General features: G+C 37.3%; 1 protein-coding gene across 1 annotated transcript; it reads right to left on the reverse strand.

Moving 5' to 3' along the window:
• Positions 1–11,709: 11,709 nt before the first annotated feature.
• On the reverse strand, positions 11,710–14,121 carry LOC107874302. Its single transcript, XM_047414429.1, has 5 exons — positions 14,065–14,121; positions 12,684–12,739; positions 12,463–12,616; positions 12,289–12,411; positions 11,710–12,204 (listed from the first exon to the last, which is right to left on the reverse strand). The coding sequence occupies exons 1-5, from the start codon at positions 14,119–14,121 to the stop codon at positions 11,710–11,712; spliced, it is 885 nt and encodes a 294-aa protein (XP_047270385.1).
• Positions 14,122–21,380: the final 7,259 nt, after the last annotated feature.

Genomic DNA, 21,380 nt, shown 5'->3' on the forward strand with positions numbered 1-21,380 from the left:
AGGCTTAAAAACAATCGGGGTATTACAATATTTCCCCCTTGGACACATTCGTCCTCAAATGTTGCCAAATAGGCCAAGAACAAGAGAAAATGAGGATGTATAGCTGGAATCACTCACATATAAGGGCTCACTTTACTCTAAACTTTTGAGTATTTCACCAAATGAACGAATCATAGAGGGAAAACCATATAGCTGAATACATTAGATTAGAAGGAAACTAAATTAGGGGAATAGTACCTTCAGCTTGATTTGGACTTGCAGAGAAAATATAAGGGAAACTACCTCGCATATCTGCTTCTGCTTCCTAAGTGGCACCCTCTACTGACTGATTTCGCCATAAAACTTTAACCACAGGAACTTCTTTGTTCCTTAGTATACGGACTTGATAATCTAGGATTTCAACCGGGATTTCATCATACGAAAGTCTATCCTGAACATCATAACCTTCCGACGGATCAACAACAATAGAGTCTCCAATGTGCTTCTTGAGCATAGAAACATGAAACACAGGATGGACAGCTGACAACTCTGCAGGCAACTCAATCTCATAAGCTGTTTTCCCAACACGATTCAAAACTCTATAAGGGCCGACATATCTGGGACTCAGTTTTTCTTTCTTTCCAAATCTTTTCACCCTTTCATGGGTGAAATTTTTAAGTACACCATATCACCAACTTCAAACTCAAGAGCTCTTCTTCTCACATCTGTGTACGACTTCTGACGACTCTGGGCTATCTTCAACCTTTCCCAAATCAACTTAACTTTATCCATAGCCTTAAATACAGCATCAGTTCCAATCACAGCAGGTTCACCCACTTTAAACCAACCTATGGGCGATCTACATCTGCTTCCATACAAAGCTTCAAATGGAGCCATTCCAATGCTAGCATGAAAACTATTGTTGTAAGCAAATTCAATCAAAGGCAAATGTTCATCCCAACTTCCTTTGAAATCAAGAACACAAGCCCTCAACATATCCTCCAAAGTCTGGATAATCCTCTCAGCCTGACCATCTGTCTGTGGATGAAAAGCGAAGCTAAGATGAACTTGGGTACCGAGGCCCTTCTAAAAGGCTCTCCAAAACTGAGAAGTAAATTGAGTACCTCTATCAAAGATGATAGACAACAGAATTCCATGCAACCTGACTAACTCTCGAATATACAGCTTAGCATAGTCCTCCGTGGTGAAAGATGTATGCACCAACAGAAAATGTGTTGACTTAGTTAACCTGTCTATAACGACCTAAATAGAATCATGATGATGACGAAAGAGAGGTAAACCGGTCACGAAATCCATGTTCACAACTTCCCACTTTCAAGATGGAATGCTAAATTCTTGCATCACGCCACTAGGTCTCTGGTGCTCTATCTTTACCTGTTGGCAAGTTGCACACTTTTCCACGAACTTTGCTATATCCTTTTTCATACCATTCTACCAATAAATTTCCTAAAAATCGCGGTACATCTTGGTAGCATCGGGATGAATAGAATACTGCGTGTCATGCACCTCAGCCATAATTATCTTCCTCAGATCATCAAAATCAGGCACACACAATCTATTCTAAAATCTCAATACACCATCTCCCCCTTGGGAGAAAACCTCCATCTTTTAGTCTTTGACGGAAGCTTTTAATTCAGCCAAATAAGAATCCATATCCGCTTCTCCTTCACTTTCGAAACTACTCTGAACCCAAATATTACCCTTAGCCGAGTCAAGCAATCTAACACCCAACCTAGCTAAATAATGCACTTCACAGACCAACTCCCTCTTTTCTCCCTCTACATGCATCACGCTACCCATGGACGATCTGCTAAGGGCATCTACTACTACGTTGGCCTTGCCTGGATGATACAACACACTCATATCATAATTCTTTAGTAATTCTAACCATCGCCTCTACCAAAGATTCAATTCTCTCTGAGTAAACACATACTGTAAACTATTATGATCTGTAAAGATATCAACATGAACGTCGTATAGGTAGTGTCTCTAAATTTTCAAAGAAAAAACCACTATAGCTAACTCGAGGTCATGGGTCGGATAATTCTTCGCATGAGGTTTCAACTATCGGGAGGCATAAGCTATAACCTTACCCTTCTGCATCAACATGCAACCCAAACTAACTCTTGAAGCATCACAATATACCATAAAATCATCTACACCATTAGGCAAGGTCATCATAGGGGCTGAAGCGAGTCGAGTCTTTAACTCCTGAAAACTCTTCTCGCAAGAATCTGACCACTTAAATTTAACCTTCTTTTGGGTCAACCGGGTCAAAGGAGCAGTAATGGAAGAGAAACCTTCAACAAAACAACGGTAGTAGCTAGCTAGACCCAAGAAACTCTTACTATCGGATGGGGAAATAAGTCTAGGCCAATTCTTCACGGCTTCTACCTTTTGAGGATCAACTCGAATACTATCAGAAGAAATAATATGACCCAAAAAAGCAACTGACCTTAGCCAGAATTCACACTTGCTAAATTTGCTGATCCCTAAGGGTCTGTAAAACAATTCAAAGATGATCTGCGTGATCGTTTTCACTCTAGAAATATACACGGATATCATCTATAAACACAATAACGAACATATCTAGGTACGGTCTAAACACCCGATTCATGAGGTCCATAAAAGCTGCCAGGGCATTCGTTAGCCCGAAGGATATGACCAAGAATTCAAAATGACTATAACGAGTGCAGAAAGATGTCTTTGAAATATCACACTCTCTGACTTTAAGTTGGAGATACCCTGATCTCAAATCTATTTTTGAGAAATAACTAGCACTTTGCAGCTGATCAAACAAGATATCAATTCTAGGAAGAGGATATTTGTTCTTGACTGTGACCTTGTTGAGCTAACGATAGTCAATGGACATGCGTAATGAACCATCTTTCTTTCACACGAATAGAATGGGTGCACCCCAGGAAGACACACTAGGCCTTATAAAAACCTTATCAAGAAGATCTTTGAGTTGCTTTTTCAATTCCTTAAGTTCTGCGGGGGACATAAGATACGGAGGAATAGAAATAGGTTGTGTATCAGGAAGAAGATCAATTCCAAATTCTATCTCTCTATCGGGAGGTACCCCTGGGAGATCTTTCGGGAAAACATTAGGAAACTCATTGGCAACACTAAGAGACCGAATAGTTGGAGTCTCAGACTTAGTGTCCTTATCTTGAACTAAATGATAGATACAACCCTTGGATATCAATTTCCTAGCTTTAAGATAGGATATGAAATGAATTTTAGGAGCTACAGAATTTTTGGACCACTCAAAGACTAGCTCTTTGGAAATCTAAAACTTGACTACCCCGGTACGACAGTCCATAGACGCATAACAAGAGTGTAGGCAATCCATACCCAGAATATATCAAAATCAACCATGTCTAGCTCAGTTAAATCTGCAAACATGACTTTGTTAAGAATATTGATAGGACACTTCTTATATACTTGCTTAGCGACAACAGATTTACCCACTGGTGTAGAGACTAGAAAAGGCTAGGAAATCTTTTTAGCACTGATTTCAAAATTGACAGCCACCAACGGAGTCACATAAGAAAGACTTGACCCAGGGTCCATCAACACATACATATCAAAATGAAATACACGGAATGTACCAGTAACAACATCTGGTGAATCCTCCTGCTCTTGGCGGGGTGGTATAGCATAAAAGTGATTTTGCCGCTCACCACCTACAGTACTAGATGAGGCACCCTGAAGAGGAATAAGATGAACTATAAGGGCTGCAGCACTAATAGTCTGACTCTGAGGACGAACATCATGACTCCCCTGCTTAGCATATGGGTAATCTCTGAACTTGTAGCCCAACTTACCATAAACAAAGCAATCCCTCTGACTGACTAAGAACTCACCGAGATGGTCTATACCACACTTCGGACATGGTGGAGGACAAGGTCTGTTACTCACACTATCCTGGGACCTGGACATAGTAGGCCTATTACCCTGCTTCGGCCTAATTCTAAATGCAGGAGTACTGGCTGATGAAGGTGCTGGCAAAAGAGAATGGCTCTGGAAATGAGGGTGGATCCCTCCAAAAAATCTAGTCTGACTATACCCCTGCTGTTCAGATCTAACTCTCTTATTTTCTCTTACTCTCTCTCTCTCTCTCTCCTTCACTTTATCTGCTTCAATCTGCTGAGCATGAATCATTAGTCTTGAAAGGTCCATGTCCCTATTAAGCATAGCAGATCTACACTCTCTCATAACATAACTAGATATACCAGCCAAGAACTTACTCATACTAGTTCTAGAATCAACCATCATACTGGGAGCATACTTAGATAACTGGTTAAACTTATGACAATACTCCTTAACTGTCATGGGGCCCTGTCTCAAGTTCATAAATTCTTCTGATTTTGCTTCCCTCAGCTCCGAGGGAAAGATCTGTCTAAGAAGGCATCTTAGAATAATTTCCAAGTCACATAAGCATCATTCTCCCCTCTACTTTTCCTCCACATCTCCACCCAATCATAAGCAACATCTTTCATTTGATAGGCAGCTAATTCAACACTCTCATCCTAAGTCGCATACATAATCTGAGTGATCTTTCTCACTTCATCTAAATATATTTGTGGGTCCTCACCTACTTTCAACCTATAGAACTCACGAAGATTCATTCGGATAAAGTCATGAACCAGGGCTACAACAGAATTATTCCCTTATGGAGATAGAATAGTATCCTGGGTTTTGTCTTGGGTGTTAGTGGTGATTGTCTGGGCTAGCACTTGGAAAGCTGCTCGAAATTCAACATGGGACACTATCTCACCTAAACGATCAATGGGTTGAGGTCGTTATTTATTTTTGTGAGCTCTATGAGAAGGTATTTTCTATTATAAAAGAGCACGAATTAATAGTAGAGAGAAACATTCATAGGCACGATAGACTCTTGTAAGAAAGAAATGACTTTTCCTAAAACATTCTGTAGCCTCTTGCTCATAGATGTGGCACGCTACACACCGATGATCAAGACTCTACGTAACGCGGCTTGTCAGACTCCCTAAGACTCTTTGAACCTTAGGCACTCTGATACCAAGCTCATAACGCCCCAAGAACCTATCCCAAGACACATATGGTGCTCAAGGCCACACGTGGCCTCAAGCTAACCCTCTAAGCTTGTCATCACTTTTAGAACTCATTATCGCGTAATTTATGCAAAGATAAAGAGGAATAACCATGTCATGAACATACTGAAACATGAAGTAATACTGCCTCGTACAAACAAAATATTGAAATCTCTATACACGCTGGTACACTAGTCTGACAAAGCCTTTACTACATAGGACTGAGGAGCCATTGGGACAGATCCCCAACCGACTTGTACTGAACTGAAAGTAAACAACCATCTATTAACCAAACAAAAATGAAGACACAAGTCCTCAAACCATGAGGAGTCACCAACCGCAAAAATGTAGATGAAAGTACTCAAAGATCACTGTCACTGCTGAGACTGAGCACCTGAACCTATATCATGAGAAAATATAAAATACAAAAGAGTATGGGAGTCAGTACTTGGGAATGTACTGAGTATATGGGGATGGATGCAACATTTTAAATATTATCATAAATGTATAAGAAAATCATGCATGCTGACAATAATAACTCTCTTCGCTTGAATTATTTAAAACATCATTTCCATAAGTCATTAGTAATAACATATGCATTATAAATCTCATAAATCAATTAACTCAACTCAAACTCTTTGAATCATGACTTAGAGTGACTAAGTAACTCATGGTACTTAGATCATTATGGATGTGGGAGTTTCTTATAACCAACATAACTACACCATGTGAGCCGCATGGAGTCCAATATTTTGCCCTCCTAAGGAGAGAACCCCACATTGGAGGGGGTGTTATACTCTTGCCATGGAGTACAATCTCAATCTCATTATCACAATCCCATACTCAGCCTCTATCCAACAATTATCAACATCAATCCTATGATGGCACGTAGTTTTGGAAAAATATCACATTTCTGGCTCGGTGCTAAATACTCCTCCCAAACTCAGCTCAGAATGCGTTAGAAAATCCATCTTAATCAATATCAACTCATGGGTCTATCATAGAGACCAAAACATAAATATATCTCATCTATAAATCATGAACAACTGTGGATTCCTAACTTGACTCAAAATCAAAACAATTTTTCTCAACATCAAGTACATTTGCTTTTTGAATCATTTTCAAATATCAAAAGCTTCAAGGAAACATCATAGGACTCATTCTTGACTTTCAATCTAAAATATCGATATATATTCAATAGTCAAATTTCTCATGGAAAGGCATAACTCATGGAACTTGACTTAAATCGCTTAAAAATCATCAATACATAATGACAATATACAGCTCATGGAATAAATTCTCAATTTAAGAAATATGATGGTGAAATAATCATAAATATCAAACTTGTTCAACTCAAATCTCATAAATCATAACTAAAGAAATTTGGGTGTAACCCCACTTGCAAAGATCATATACATCAATAGTAGAAATTAAATTTTTAGGCACAAGAAATAAATGAGTGTTCTTGTTCTTGTTCTTGTCCGTCACTCGAGTGCCAAAACTGGAACATTCTGCCTCAACGTGATGGTCAAAGTAATGTTCCTTCAGGAAACTGACGGTCCACTAAGTTGTCCGTCACTCGAGGGCTAGAAACAAGACATTCTGTCTCGATCATATGGATCCCTTGATGGTCCGTCAACTTTTTACGGTACATCATCTTGGCCGTCGCATGATGGCCTAAAAAAGGAGTCACTACCTTGGCTTGACAGGGCACTTGACGATCCACCAGGGACCTGGTGGTCTATCAGGTCGACCGTTAAACCTTGGCGATCCAATACCTTTTAGTAAAATGGCCATAACTCCCTCGTCCGATGTTGGATTTCAATGAAATTGATATCGATGGAAAGTTTATTCAATGCTCTACATGATAAAAAGTAGAAATTAGAGAAATAAAACATGGTTTAAACATAAATCACTTTGGAATTCATATATACCCACTCAAAAGATAGATTTAGGCTTAAGAAATGATCGGGGTACTACACGATGTGCCATGGAAATCGTCAGCCACACTTAGTCCTTTATTTGCTTCAGATTTCAGGCTTTTTGCTTCCTTTATTGGTGATTCCCCTTCATATCTACATTTACTACAAAGTAAACTAATCAAAAACAACTAAAGTTACTCAAGACCTTGTAATTATTTAGAGTTAAAAGCTTCAAATGTGTTAGCATAGGCTCGCACATCAACACCCTCAACTTAAACAATTGATTGTCCTCAAGCAACCATAACATAACTAAGAGTATACAAAGTATAATTTGGCAGCTAACTACTCATATCAGTTCAGACTACATTCACCATCTCCAAGGTCAGTCAAATTAAGAGCAACTATGTCTATCATTAAAAACAACCATGCAACTCACAAGGATCAAGTTATGGCAAAAAATCAACAGTAACAACCAAGCTTATACCCAAATCACACTATTCGAGCAAGTCAGTGATTAGCAACATACCTAGTGTGCGCTTACAATAAAGAAATACCTTTTTCACTCATATCAGAATTCACGTGTATAAACACAGGGATAAACACAACACTCTCAAAATGAAGTTCCAAACATTGCATGTCAAATGCCATAGGCTTGCCCTTATAGTCAGTACCCAAGTCTTCAAACAGGTCAGTTAGGATTACTATAGGGCTTTTCTTAAGTTTGTAACGTAGGCCAGCAGATGGTATGATATTCATAGGTATTTTAGAGTGACTACGTCTCCTTCACACTACACTAAACTCTCGGGGTTTCAAATCTTAACCTTGTTTTCTTCCTCTCTTTTATTGATCACACATGCTCAAGATGGATGTGGCCTTTTCACTTATCCGATTATCTTTTTATCATTTTTTACACATTTTTCTCTTTTTCTTATTCCTTTTTCACCGCACCTAAATTTTTTTATTTATTTCTCTTATTCTTCCTCTCTTTATACTTATTTTGTATCACGTACCACTATAATATCCAACCTCAACTTAGGTTGTTTGCCTAAGTCAAGGTGCACAGTATCCAAGGAGGACCAGGGCCAAAATAAGTTCATTATGATGTGAAGAGGAAGGTGAGAGGTGTCGAAGAAAGAAATAGGCTAATTAGGCTCAAAATGGGATCAAGAGATATTCTTCACATTAGGAAGGTCATTTAGGTTAAAATGGGTTAAAATTAAACACGGACTATGATCATTTCCTAACTCCTATCCTATGACCATGGCAAGACTAACCGGGCAAGTTCTAGATTCAACACACAACAGGAACTGAGTAAGACCTTACACACATATGGCACACAGGTATCTTGCATATCACTACCTATTCGGTTCATGTACTTGTTTAACAAAGGTTATTCAGTTGCTAGACTAATGCCATAAAAAGATGCACACTAGTCACAAATGGATACAATTCACATAATATACAATATATCAGACCACTGGAGAGGTACTCAAAATACACAAAATAAGCTAACTGCCTCAAGTAGATGTATTACTCCTAATTATCTACAAAATATGCTACAACAACAACCTACCCTACAACCTCAACCTAAAATAAAAAATAAACTACTCTAAGGGTTAGGGTATACCTGAAGGCAATTAAGCACATGGATCCAGGTTCTCCAACCCTGCTACAGCATCATCTGCTGTCTTCTCTCCATAGGGAGCATCTAGCTTTGTAGTAACTGGAGCCCTGCTAGATGAGGCACTTGCATCCCTAGCTTGGATGACTGCCTCCTATTTCTCATTATCAACTAAGGACTTAATTTTTGCCATTTTCAGCTCCTCCTTCTCCTTCTTCTTTCTTTCCATCTTTTCTATTTTTCACTCTTCATCACTGTTGGGCCTTTCTCTCTTATCTTTAACCTTCATTCCCCTATTTTTCTTCTTTTTATTTAGGGAATCTTCAGTGAGGTCAAGCATTGGGATGTCTTTCTCAGATTCATGCATGGCCTAACCTATTGGCATCATAAACTAGTGTTGCTGCAATACCCCAACATCTGTATTTACCTTATTTAATGCCTCTCTAAATTTAGCAAGATCAGCTCTTACCATTTATCTTGCCCGTTCATCAAATCGATTCTCCAAATTTGCAACCCGCTCAGGCAAAGTCACAAAAGGTTCAAGGGCAGCCTTGATTCTGTTGTCCACTACAGCAACAAACTATTTAGTAAAAGCATATAGTTGTGCCTCACACCACTTGGTTTTCTTAGCCACTTTTCTGATATCAACTAGATGAAAGGCAAACCCTGTTGCTGCTGTAGGAACTGAGGGGTTTGGCACCCCTTCAGGCACTAAAACTATTTGTGTTGAGGAAGTTGGTTGCCCAGTCTCTGAATCTTGCACTTCCACCTGAGGTTATGCTCCTGAATCTGTAAATGGAGGGTCTGCTACTACCTCTACACCTCTATGAAGTCTCAATCCCAACTGATTCTCATCAAACCGTGTGGGGTTGTGAGTCTTTTAGACAGGAATATCATCATCAATTCCTACAATCTTTGGCACATTAGCAGCTCGGCATAACTCTATGATAAGACAAGGAAAAGAATAAGCAGTGTTGGTTCTTGATATCCTAATCTTCATCTCATCCATAATGATTTCCCCAAAATTCAGGAAAAGGTTCTGCACCATGCTCGCCATTATAATAGCTCGATCATCACCCAGAATGTTGTCTCCATCAGTGGGCAGCAGCCAGACATGCACTATACCCCCCCAAAACTTTGCCTCTTGAGTCAAAGAGGACTTTCAGATTCTTTCATTTGGGTTTGTTACCCATGTTGGATCTTCGTCAACTATAATGTTGGCCAACTACGGATGTTGTTTCTCTCGATTCCTAATACGAGCGTAGAATGATGATGCGGTGGCCTGAGGAGTGAAATTGGGACCATGCAAGAACCTATTAAAGGTTCTGATTGAGACATCAACCCTTACACCCCTCACCTGTACTCTTTCCAACAAGGGCCAGTCTGCTACTCTTTCACCTGGCCTGCACATATTTTCCAACTGAGCCTAGTAGTTTGCGTAGAACTCCCGAACTAGTACAGGGCAAAATGAACCTCCTCATTCCACTTCAGGATACCTGCTCAACCCTCTAGAGATAATCATCTTTTATTCTTGAATCGACCTCTTAGCACTTCTTTTATTAGTTCTACAGAGCCCAGTGATGAAGATTCTCTTTGCCATGGGAATTTTTCACCGCATTATCTCAAACTTTGGGGTTCTTACATTTGATAAGTGTTCCCCGAGCTAGAGACTCTTCATCATCTTGTTGTTCAGTGGATGGGGATCCAGATGCTGTTCCGTTAGAATCGGACTTCTCAGACCCGTCCTACTCCTCTTCTTCAGATTCATCATGTTCAGACTCATGCTATTCATGTTCAGAATATTCAGATGCCTCCTACTCAGAAACTATCATTAATTTAGTGTCAACATTATCCTCCACTTCAATGGGTAGAGGTAGTGAAGGTTTCTTTAGACTTTGCTTCTTCTTTTGCTTTTTGATCAGGGGTTCCTCCTCCTCGTAATCAGATTACTCATTGATGAGATTATGACGTACACTTTCTTTGGTCACTTTCTTTGGTCACTTTCTTTGGTGCTATGGGGCTCTTTATTTTTGGTTCCATTATAAGGTTCCTATAGCAGTAGAAAAACCATTGGTTAGTCCACAAGAGCGTAAATATAAACACGTTAATCATTTCAACTTATTCATGCTTCAGGTTCTAGGTGTGACGACAATTCTTGATAAGTTGTCATGACTGTGATAGCTTAGCACAATTGTCATCAACCTTAGACAGAACCTTCAAAAAATTTTACAACTTGTGATGACATTCCTAATAAGCCATCACAATTATCATAGCCTATCATGGATGTCATTAGCTCTTATCAGAACCCACTTTTGATTTTAACTCAATTTTTGGTCCCTATCATTATTCAAAATCCACTTGAATTCCGATTTGTGAGGTGTATTTTTAAACCTCGGGCCTGCACAGCAAACCCTAGGTGCGATTTTAGCTCTTTTCCAAGTTGAACTTGGTTCAAGTATCTTGGGGACTTGGTTTATCATCTATCTAACACTTACCATGAGAAGAGAAGAGTTAAAGTTAGAATATACCTGATGGGAGCTCTTAATCTGATTACACACACAAGAGGAAGTAGGAAGTAGGAAGAATTTCATGATTGTGAAGTTCAAACCCACACACAAGGGAACTTGTTTTCTTGGAGTGTTTTGAAAAGAGTAGGAAACAATCTAAGGAAAGAAATAAACTAAAGAAAAATAAATAAAAAACTAGCAAAAATTTTAAAAGGTTTCACAACTGGGCCGGGTCGGATCTACTTTAAAATAGGCCTAGAATTCATCTTTTAAGGTTATAGGCTGACGATCATTTGTGATGAATTATCATGAGTGTGATAGCCTATCACGATTGTCGTCACCCTCAACAGAGAATGCCTTAAGCTTGGCCTATCTGACGATAATTGTGATAGCTTATCATAGTCGAGATGGCTTATCATGAATGTCGTCATGGCCTTTTAGCTGACCTCCTCATTTTTCCACCTTCTCTGTACTAAATCCTAACTATAAAAATAAAAACACTTGATTAAACATAAAACTTTGGGTTTCCTCCCAATAGCACCTAATTTAATGTCGCTGCTCGACTTGGTTATCTTGACTAATCAAGCTTTTCCAAGACAACCAGTTAATACCCCTTTACCATCATCGTAGAAAACGTCAACGATTAAGAACACACTCATCTCTCTTGGATGGATCATGGATGGGTGTATTTTGAAGCATGCTTCTTTGTCGTTGAACCTAAACCTTAGCTCGTTCAACTCCATATTTGCCAGTACTCTCCCAGTTATGAGCAATGGCCTGCCCAAGATGATAGACACTTCAAAATCCACATCATAATCTAAGACCACAAAATCAGCAAGCAGAACAAAATTAGCTACCTTTACCAAAACATCATGCAGCATACCCACAAGCCACTTCACAGACCTATCTTCCATTACCAACCATATATTTGTTGGGTTAGGATCCCCCAAAACCAATTTCTTGTACACAGCCAGTGGCATTAAATTTATACTGGCTCCCAGATCGCATAGTGCTTTTGTGAACTTCAGAGGGCCAATAGTACACGGGATGGTAAATGCTCTTGGGTCTTCCTTTGTCTGCACTAAATACCTTGTAGAGATAGCGCTACAATAAAGAAGATTATCCTCTGGCTCATGGCTAACCTTCCGTTTCTTGGTTACAAGGTCTTTCATAAACTTTGCGTAGCCTAGAATTTGATCAAGTGCCTCAACGAAAGGCACATTAATTGTAAATTGCTTGAGCATTGGCAAGAACTTGCTGAATTTTGCATCATCAGCCTTCTTCTTCAATCGTTAAGGAAAAAGAGGTGGTGGTCTAGGGATAGTTTTCAACACCACTTCGTCTTTCTTCTCCTTTTTCTTCTCCGAAGAGTCAACAAAACTATCCAACTTCTCAAACTCCACTGGATTACTTTCTTCAGATTCATTAACAATCACCTCATTATCTACAAAGTTGCCCACAGAAGGGCCAGGTAAGATCTTACCACTCCTAGAGGTAATTTCCATACATGAGCTATCATTTCACAAATTCTGAACCTTATTACAAGGTAAAGTACCACTTTTTCTTTGGTTCAGTGTTGTGGAAAGTTCGTTCATCTATTGCTCTAACTGCCTGATAGAAGTGAAGTGTGAACTAACCAACTGACTCAGGATAGAGAATTCACTCTTTATAGTAGTTACCCCCGAGTTGGTAGCCACAACTCCTTTTAGCAAATTTTCTATCATATATTCCATGGACATCTTACCAGAGCTAGTTGGTGCAGCATCTTGACTTCCAGGAGAAATATCCAAACCACTTCTATCATTATTCCTTCTCTAGTATCCTTGCTCCCTATCTTTATAATCAGGCTTGTCAAAAAAATTCTGACCTTGATTCCCTTTGCTATTGCCTTGGAAACCCCCCTGATTACTCACATAGTTTGCCTCCTCATCTGCATTAGTAGAAATAGTGCACTGAGACTCCACATCCTTAACTTTTTTAGTCTTGCCTGATAGAAAGTGCTTGGTCAGTAAGTCCATATGTATCTTCAAATGGGCTATGTCTTGTTCTCACTCCTCATCCCTTCTGCACTGCTCCGCGGCCATACCAAAAGAAATAGTCGGTCTCGCTACCATAGAATCCTTGGTATACTAGGCTCGACTCTGTTTGGTCATTCTATTCAATATGTTTGAAGCCTCTAGAAAAGAGAGGTCAATGAATAAACCACCCACAACATTTTCTACAATTGGCTTTGTCACAGAGTTAAAAGCTCTGTACAAAGTCTCCATCAAGTGCAAGTCTGTCATATTGCGGTTCGAACATTGTGCTAGCTTCTTCTTGAATATCTCCCAAGTTTCATGGAAGGCTTCAGTTGGGAGCTGCTTGAAGTTACTGATTTCGTCCCTCAACTGTACCCTCCTGGAGGGTGGAAAGAATTATTCTAGGAACGCCTCTTTCAACTATCTCTAGTTGGTTATAGAATTGGGCTCCAGCTTATTTAACCATATTATTGCCTCCCCAGTTAGAGATAATGGAAATAATCAACCGGATCGCATTCTGACTCACTCCTGGATTATCAAAAGATTTGCAAATGGTGATGAAGTTCACAAAGTGCATATTTGGATCATCACAAGGAAAGACTGCAAACAACCCCTTCAGATTCAGGAGTTGGATCATGGTACTTGTTATGCTGAATTTTTCACCAGGTGCCAACGGTGGAAAATAATAGCACCTATTGCACCTGCTTTGTCCATTCTTTCATCATCATCATCAACCTCTTAATGGACAGGCTATTGACCAAACCTTCCTCTGACTAGACGATTTCTGTCGAAATTTCACTGCACTGGTGCAGCAATTTTCTCAGCTCGCCTTAGGTTTTGAGGATTCAGCAATTCCTTATCACCCAAGTCTTCATCATCATGGTTCGGGTGACGTACTTGTTGACCCTAGTTCTGTACGTTCACGTGAGCCCCGGCTACAGCGGCTAATCTTTCTGCCTCCTGTTGCTCAGCCATTCTCCCGATCAGCTGAGGTTCTAGATTAATTGGCAATAACGGTTCTCTGGAACTTCTTATTTTTGGCATAAAGAAAAAAGAACATGTGATAAACAGAAACAACAAATAAACGTAAATCTAGGAAACTAAACTAATAGTCAATTAGAGCACACAAACTTTCAATTACAACCGTATGCCCCGGCAATGGTACCATTTTTGATAACACTCAAATACACTCTTGAATGTGTGTAAGCGATCGTTGTCAATATAAAATCCAAATAGGTTGGGGTCGAATCCCACAGGAAATATGGTGTGAACTTAAGTTGTTTACAATTTAATTCACTGATAGTTTAATATCTCCTGAAATAGGGGTTTAAGTTTCACAAATAATTGTTTGGCACTTTGATTTTGATGTTTGTAACCAAGATTTTATGAAATAAATAGAATTATGTTCACTAGGTCTTACAGTACATGACAGATGCCAAAGGTGACTCAAGATTCTTACGATGGTTAGGATAACAAGCTATCTTTATTGATTATATGCTCAAATGTAAGAGTCAATTTACTAATCCTCTCGGACTTAGGGATTGCTATTACTGCCCAGATTTCACCTCAGGTTAATCAACCTTGTTACAACACTAATTATTAAATGAAGTATTTACGAGTCCCTGTTGATAATTCACTTCCTACTATTTATGATTTCTTTCTCAAGCAAATCAAAGTAGGTATGCCTACTGTTTGCAACCAACAGACATTAATTAACATCTCAGAATTATCAAGAAATCCTGACAGCTATTGAATCTTAAGTATTTAGCACCTCTTCATGACCTAACCCTAGATCCCATAATTCAGGTTAATGAGGTTTAGCCACTCATGATACAAGAAACAAGTACATAAATTGGATTCATAATTGAGAAGATTAACTTACAACTATGATGAAGATCAAAAAGTATAACTTGAACTGATTCACAAGACAAAACTCCCAAAAAAATTGGTCTAGAGAGAGAGAAAAAAAAAATCATCTGTCCAAACTATGTTCATTGATAAGTTTTTTTGTATATCTAGAAAACCCTAAAACAAGGCTTTAAATAGTTAACCCTAAATAAGGAAACACAATAGAAGTTTCAGCTTTTTCTCAGAATAAATACCTACGTCATTTATAGCTTATCAGGAGTCTGACAGCTTATCACGGATGTCGTCAGATTCTTTGCATTTTTGGCTCTTGCTGCTTAAGGCTTATGACGACGATGATGGCCTATCACCATCTTGACGACGTGTCATGTATGTCACCATAAACTTTCTTCAACTTCTATTTTCTGTTTAAGTCTGATGACATCCTTGACAGCTTATCACCAGGCTAACGACGTGTCATGGATGTCATCACAAAACTGTCTTCAGATTTCAGGCATTTTGCTTCCTTTATTGGTGATTCCTCTTCATCTCTACATTTACTATAAAATCAAAGTAAACTTATCAAAAACAACTAAAGTTGCTTAAGACCTTACAATTATTTAGAGTTAAAAGCTTCAAATATGTTAGCGTAGGATCGCACATCATACGACTCATCTTGGATTTTATGAGTAGAAATTCCAGGTAGAATTCTAATAATGTCATTAATGGACCATCTAATATCCCTTTGAACTTCTGCAAAATAGATAGTAAGACTCAACCAGCCATTATAATAAATTAACATCACTGATAACCAACAAATATTGTTGGCCCCTAAAAATATATAACACAGATGAGAATAAAGGCCCTTGGGCTCCAAAATAGAAGGCTCATCGAAAGACGGTTTAGCTAGTAAGGTCACTCTATTCTTCAAATCAAGATTCAACTTTTTTGGTGCATAAGCTTATGAACCCCTTCCAACGAATACACTAACCATCTCATCAGACTCATCAATATCATCACTATTAAAATTTATTATCACTGTTGCAAGTGCCTGAATATTGAGTCTGTCCTAAAAAAGAACTACCAACCTATTCGCATCAATTGTATTTACCACAGAGACCATATGCATATGCTTTGGCTGCTTCATGAACTAACATACATTAAAAGAAATCTGCTTATTAGTTAACCAAAACTTCATCTTCCCAATATCCATATCAAACAATACCCATCTAGTCTCAAGAAAAGGCCTTCCCAAAGTAATGGAGACCTCAAAGTTAATATCACAGTTAAGAATCACAAAGTCAACTAAAATATGATAGATCCCACCTTTACCAAAAAATCACATAAGATTCCCATAGACTTCTTAATAGTGTGATCCACCATCAAAAGTCTCCATAAAGAATAGTTTAGGAGACCCCAACCCCAACTTCTTGTAAACTACTAGCTATATCAGGTTAATGCTAGCACCCAAGTCACATAAGGACCTTGCAAAATTTGAAGACCTTATAGTATAAGGAATCGTGAAAGCTCCTGGATCTTTTATCTTCTCTACTAGAGAGCAAGAAGAAATTGTATTACAATGGTGTTTATTATCTACGGTATCAAAAATCACAAACCTCTTCTTTATCACCAAGTCCTTTATAAATTTTGCATAGTCCAGAATTTTTTCTAGAGCCTCCATAAGAGGGATGTTCAATGAAAACTTGTTCGGCATCAGAATAAACTTTTAATATTTTTCCTCTTTGACTTTCTTCTATAATCTTTGGGGAAAAGGAGGATGAGCTATGGAATAGGTTTTAATACTGGTGTGACCTCCTTATCATTCCTTTTATTAGACTTCACCTTTTTTTCAATAGCTAGAGGCTTTTGAGATACATCTTTATTCACTACCAAAATCTTTGCTTTATTCTAATTCATATAATCAATGATCTCTAGGTCATCCCTTTTGTCATGAACCACATGCATAGTTTGATTAGTAGTATCCATACTACTACGAGTAGTAATGGCTAAGCAATTTTTATAATTCTTAGAATTTTGAATGGTGTTGCTTGAAAGCATATTTGATTAATGTTGGTTCAATGTGGAGGACATCTTCCTAAATTATTGCTCAAGCTGTTTAGTGGTTGTCGCATGAGATTCAACTTTTTGGCTCATTTTTAAAATATCCGCCCTAATCTCCTTAAGGCAATATTCCTAGCTTCCAACCCCTTAACAAGTTTTATAAGAAAAGCTTCCATCCTTGAATTTCCAGACTTAACATCACGATTCCTGGTAGAACATAAAGTCCAATCTTGTCCTTATGATTATCTTTTCGCTTCCAATCTCTATCTTTGTCCGTCCTTATATCTCTATACCTTAACCTATTATAGTTGTCTTCATAACTGTTCCAACCTTGATTCCCTTCCTAAGAGTTCCAATTGACTTGATTAGACCCTTGTCTCTTGGCTCAAAAACCCACTATCTGTCTATCAAGATACTTAGCCTCGTCCTTAGAATTTAACTCTTCATATGAGAAGCCTTACCTCGTGCACCTACTATATTGACCTTCTATGCTCCATTTCTTGCAAATTAATTAGAAAACAACCCAATATTAGTCCTTAGTTGCTCCCCTTCTTGAGCCATAATCTTATGTAGTGTTTGCTACTCATCGGAGGCTCCAATTGCATAAGTATCTATTTCTCTATCTTCTTCTCGAATATTCCACCCTTGATTGATTTTTCATAATTCTATACAAGATGTAAAAATTATTTACTAATTATATACTCATGAAGGCCCCACCAGTGACAATGTTTGTTATAACCTTAGTGTTTGCCTTCAAGGTTCTATAGAACATCTCTAGAAAGTTTTGACCAGTAATCCTATGATTTGGTACATTTTGTAGCTTCTTATGGAATATTAACCATGTCTGATATAATGCTTTTGAATGAAATTATTGAAAGTTTTATGTCTTATCTTTTAATTCAAATATTCTAGATAGTGGGAATAATTGATCCTAAAACTATGTCCTCAACTCGTCCCAAGTTGTTATTAATCTTGAAAGTAATTTTTGTAACCATATACTAGCTTCTCCTATCAAAGAAAATGGATATAGCCTCAGTCGAATAGCCTCCTAACTCACTCTAAATAGATTATATGAAGTGAATATCACCACAAAATTCATGATATCCAAGATTGCATTATTAGTAGGCAGGACAGCAAACATCATCTTCAAATTTAGTGGCTGGATCATCCCACTCGTGATGTTGAGCTTAGTACCTTAAGGCAGTTCTGGTGAAATGATTGCACCTTTTTCAATAATCTCTACATTACTCAAATCTTTTTTTGGATAGTCATAAATAGGTAGATACTGTTGAAGAGGATGTTGTCCCTGATTTTGTCTCTCATATCAAGTGTAGATAGATGATTTGTCTTTTCTTTTCTAGCCTTGTCTTCCCTTACTGACTGTCGGGTAGCTACTTTCCAAGTATTTTTCTTAACCATTAATTGAGTAGTGACTTCTTTCATAGTTTTCTAAACATCATGCTATTATAGTGGTTGATTCAATGTTGTTGGGTCATCATAAACCACCTCGAGTAGGGAACCATGATCATGAACTCCTTTTTTCTCCATTCTTTAAATTTGTCTAAAATTTCTTACAAGCTCGTGCCTTGACTTTGAGTATTGGGAACATACCGGTGTGTCCTAGAAATAGTAAAAAAGTAAAATCCACAAACAAAATCAACAACCCAACAAACATAATCAATCAACTCCATAATCATATTTTTCGGTAACAATTCCAAAATTTGATGTCACCCAAATTACACCTCTCAAAAAGTATAAAGCGATTGCTAAATCAAATATAGAACCCAATAAGGTTAGGTTCGATCCTATGGGAAATAGGTAAAATTCGATCAACTGTTTGTCTAGGTAACTGGCAAATAAGTAAAAGAGGGAGGATTTTGTGAAACAAAAAATCAATAGTAACAATTGTTGGTTGCTAAAGTTGTAATCAATATAAAAAAAAGCATCTAGGATTGTGTTCCACCATGACTTTATAATTATACTGGTTTCTTATGCCACCAAACTATTCTGATGTGTTGCATATAAAATCTAACAAGTTAGGTTCATCTAGACATCTTTTGGCCTTGGTTAGATGAATTTCACTCTTCTTCTCTTAGACTCCGAGTGTTGCACTACTAACCCTTGTCTTTTATCTCAGATTAATTATCCTTATTATGATTCAAGTTATTAGATAAAGGTTGATATCTTTAAATCTCTGTTGTTATTTCCTTTTACTAATCGCTATCTCTCTATTGAGCAATTCTATAATACAGGTGAGCTACTAACCTTTCCAACCAGTACAAAAACCATCACAAGTAAAGAAATACTAATACATGCAAGCATACCGGTCTAGAATTGCTTCACAGTTAACCCACTTCGTCAATTCATTATGGTTCACACAACCTTAGGTATAGCATTTAGCTACTCATGATTGCTAGTACACAAGAAGAATTCATAGATTAAACTATGATTATGACTTACAATATGAATAAAACTCCAAAATCTCAACTTATTAAAACTCTAGAAACGATGTCCATAAAATTCCAAAATACTCCTTAGAATCTCACAATATAATGTAGTCAAATAGGAAGTAGTGTAAACTCATACAATAAACCCCATAGGTTTATTTATATATAAAATAAATACCATCCTATTAATAAAATAGGTTTATCTATATATAAAATAAATACCATCCTAAATAAAATAGGAAAACAGTATCGGCTAGATCGAACGAGAAAAAGGTACGATTGTGGGTTATGACTTACACTATGAATAAAACTCCAAAATCTCAACTTATTAAAACTATAGAAATAATGTCCATAAAATTCCAAAATATTCCTTAGAATCTTACAATATAATATTGTACAATAGGATGTAGTGTAAACTCATGCAATAAATCCCATAGGTTTATTTATAAATAAAATAAATCCCATCCTAAATAAAATAGGAAAATAGTATCGGCTAGATCGAACGAAAAAAGGTATAATCATGGTTAAAACCAATGATCGTCCTTTGATGCTTGTGGTTTGTAATATACTTGTCAACTTTCAAGTCTTCAATACGACAATTCTCATAATGACCTTGTGATTGCATCCTACAATCATGACATTTGTTCGTATGATAAATCATCTACTAGAGTTTCTAAAAATTGTAAAACTAGAGTTTCTACCCATGATACAATGGTACGATTATTCCTTTAAAGAACGATTATAGAGAGCTGACATATGATCTTTTTTCTACTTGAATCTTGTATATTGAACTCTTATCTACCTCTTACGATCACTAGGTATGATTGTGACATCAATTCATTATCATGTTAGCCTTTCATCTACTTGACTTTTGATAACCACTTCTCTTATTTAAATCATAGTTGCCTTAGTACAACTATGGTTAGATTCCACAATCCTGTATTGGTTCGTCTGATACTATTAAGTCCCTTTGTCAGCATTTCTCTTCTCTAAATCCATTTGACATTCAAACATTAGAAAACCCATCATATCTATATAAACATGCCCTTGTACTTCCAAATATTCCTTATTTTAAGCATTTAAGTTCCATAAATCTATGGCACAACAAGCATCAAGGGTTAGATTGGGGCACTTATGGTTTTAAGAATCGTGTTATGTATAGGATGTAGACTGTATTCATGATATGAATGCAATTAAAACTTATTGTACCAAGGTGTAAATGTCAACTCTTAAGTGTGGAAAATATTTATAAGTGAATAAAAGTCACCCCTAACACAAAGTTGAGTTAAAACCATCTATAAAAATTAAGTCTTCATATAAATTTGAAACCATACCAATTAATTATTTATATAAACTTTTACTAGGGTCAACTTCTAACTATCATTCCTCTTAGAATACCAATAATTATGTCTTGTTACCTATCAAATTAAAGTTATTTGATTCTAGTTTCCAGTTCCACTAACCACTCGTCAATCTAACTTCCAACGTACAATGTTATGCATAGTTTACCAATAATAAATAAGGAAAAGTGGGCCTCTCTAAAGTTCTATGCTTGAGGCATCACGAAGGTCATATTTCTGACCTATTGGGCTATTGGTAAGGTGATATTATGTCCTCTATAATCACCCTACTTATTCCCAGTTAGGGGTATTTTCATCCTCCAACATATGGATACTTATTATATGAATTTTAGAAATTTTTTTGATAGATAAAAATATTTAGAAATCATTATGTTTTTTCTCTTCTTCTCTATTCCCACCTAAACCATAAAGGCTTCAATAAAATTATACTTTAAGATCAAGAAGAAGTAACCTCTCCAATTTTTATTCCCAATGTTATAGTGTTCTCTATTAGATAAGGTATATAAGCCTATCATTCCTC

The sequence above is a fragment of the Capsicum annuum genome, chromosome 6, assembly GCF_002878395.1.
Source record: "Capsicum annuum cultivar UCD-10X-F1 chromosome 6, UCD10Xv1.1, whole genome shotgun sequence".
Taxonomy (NCBI): domain Eukaryota; kingdom Viridiplantae; phylum Streptophyta; class Magnoliopsida; order Solanales; family Solanaceae; genus Capsicum; species Capsicum annuum.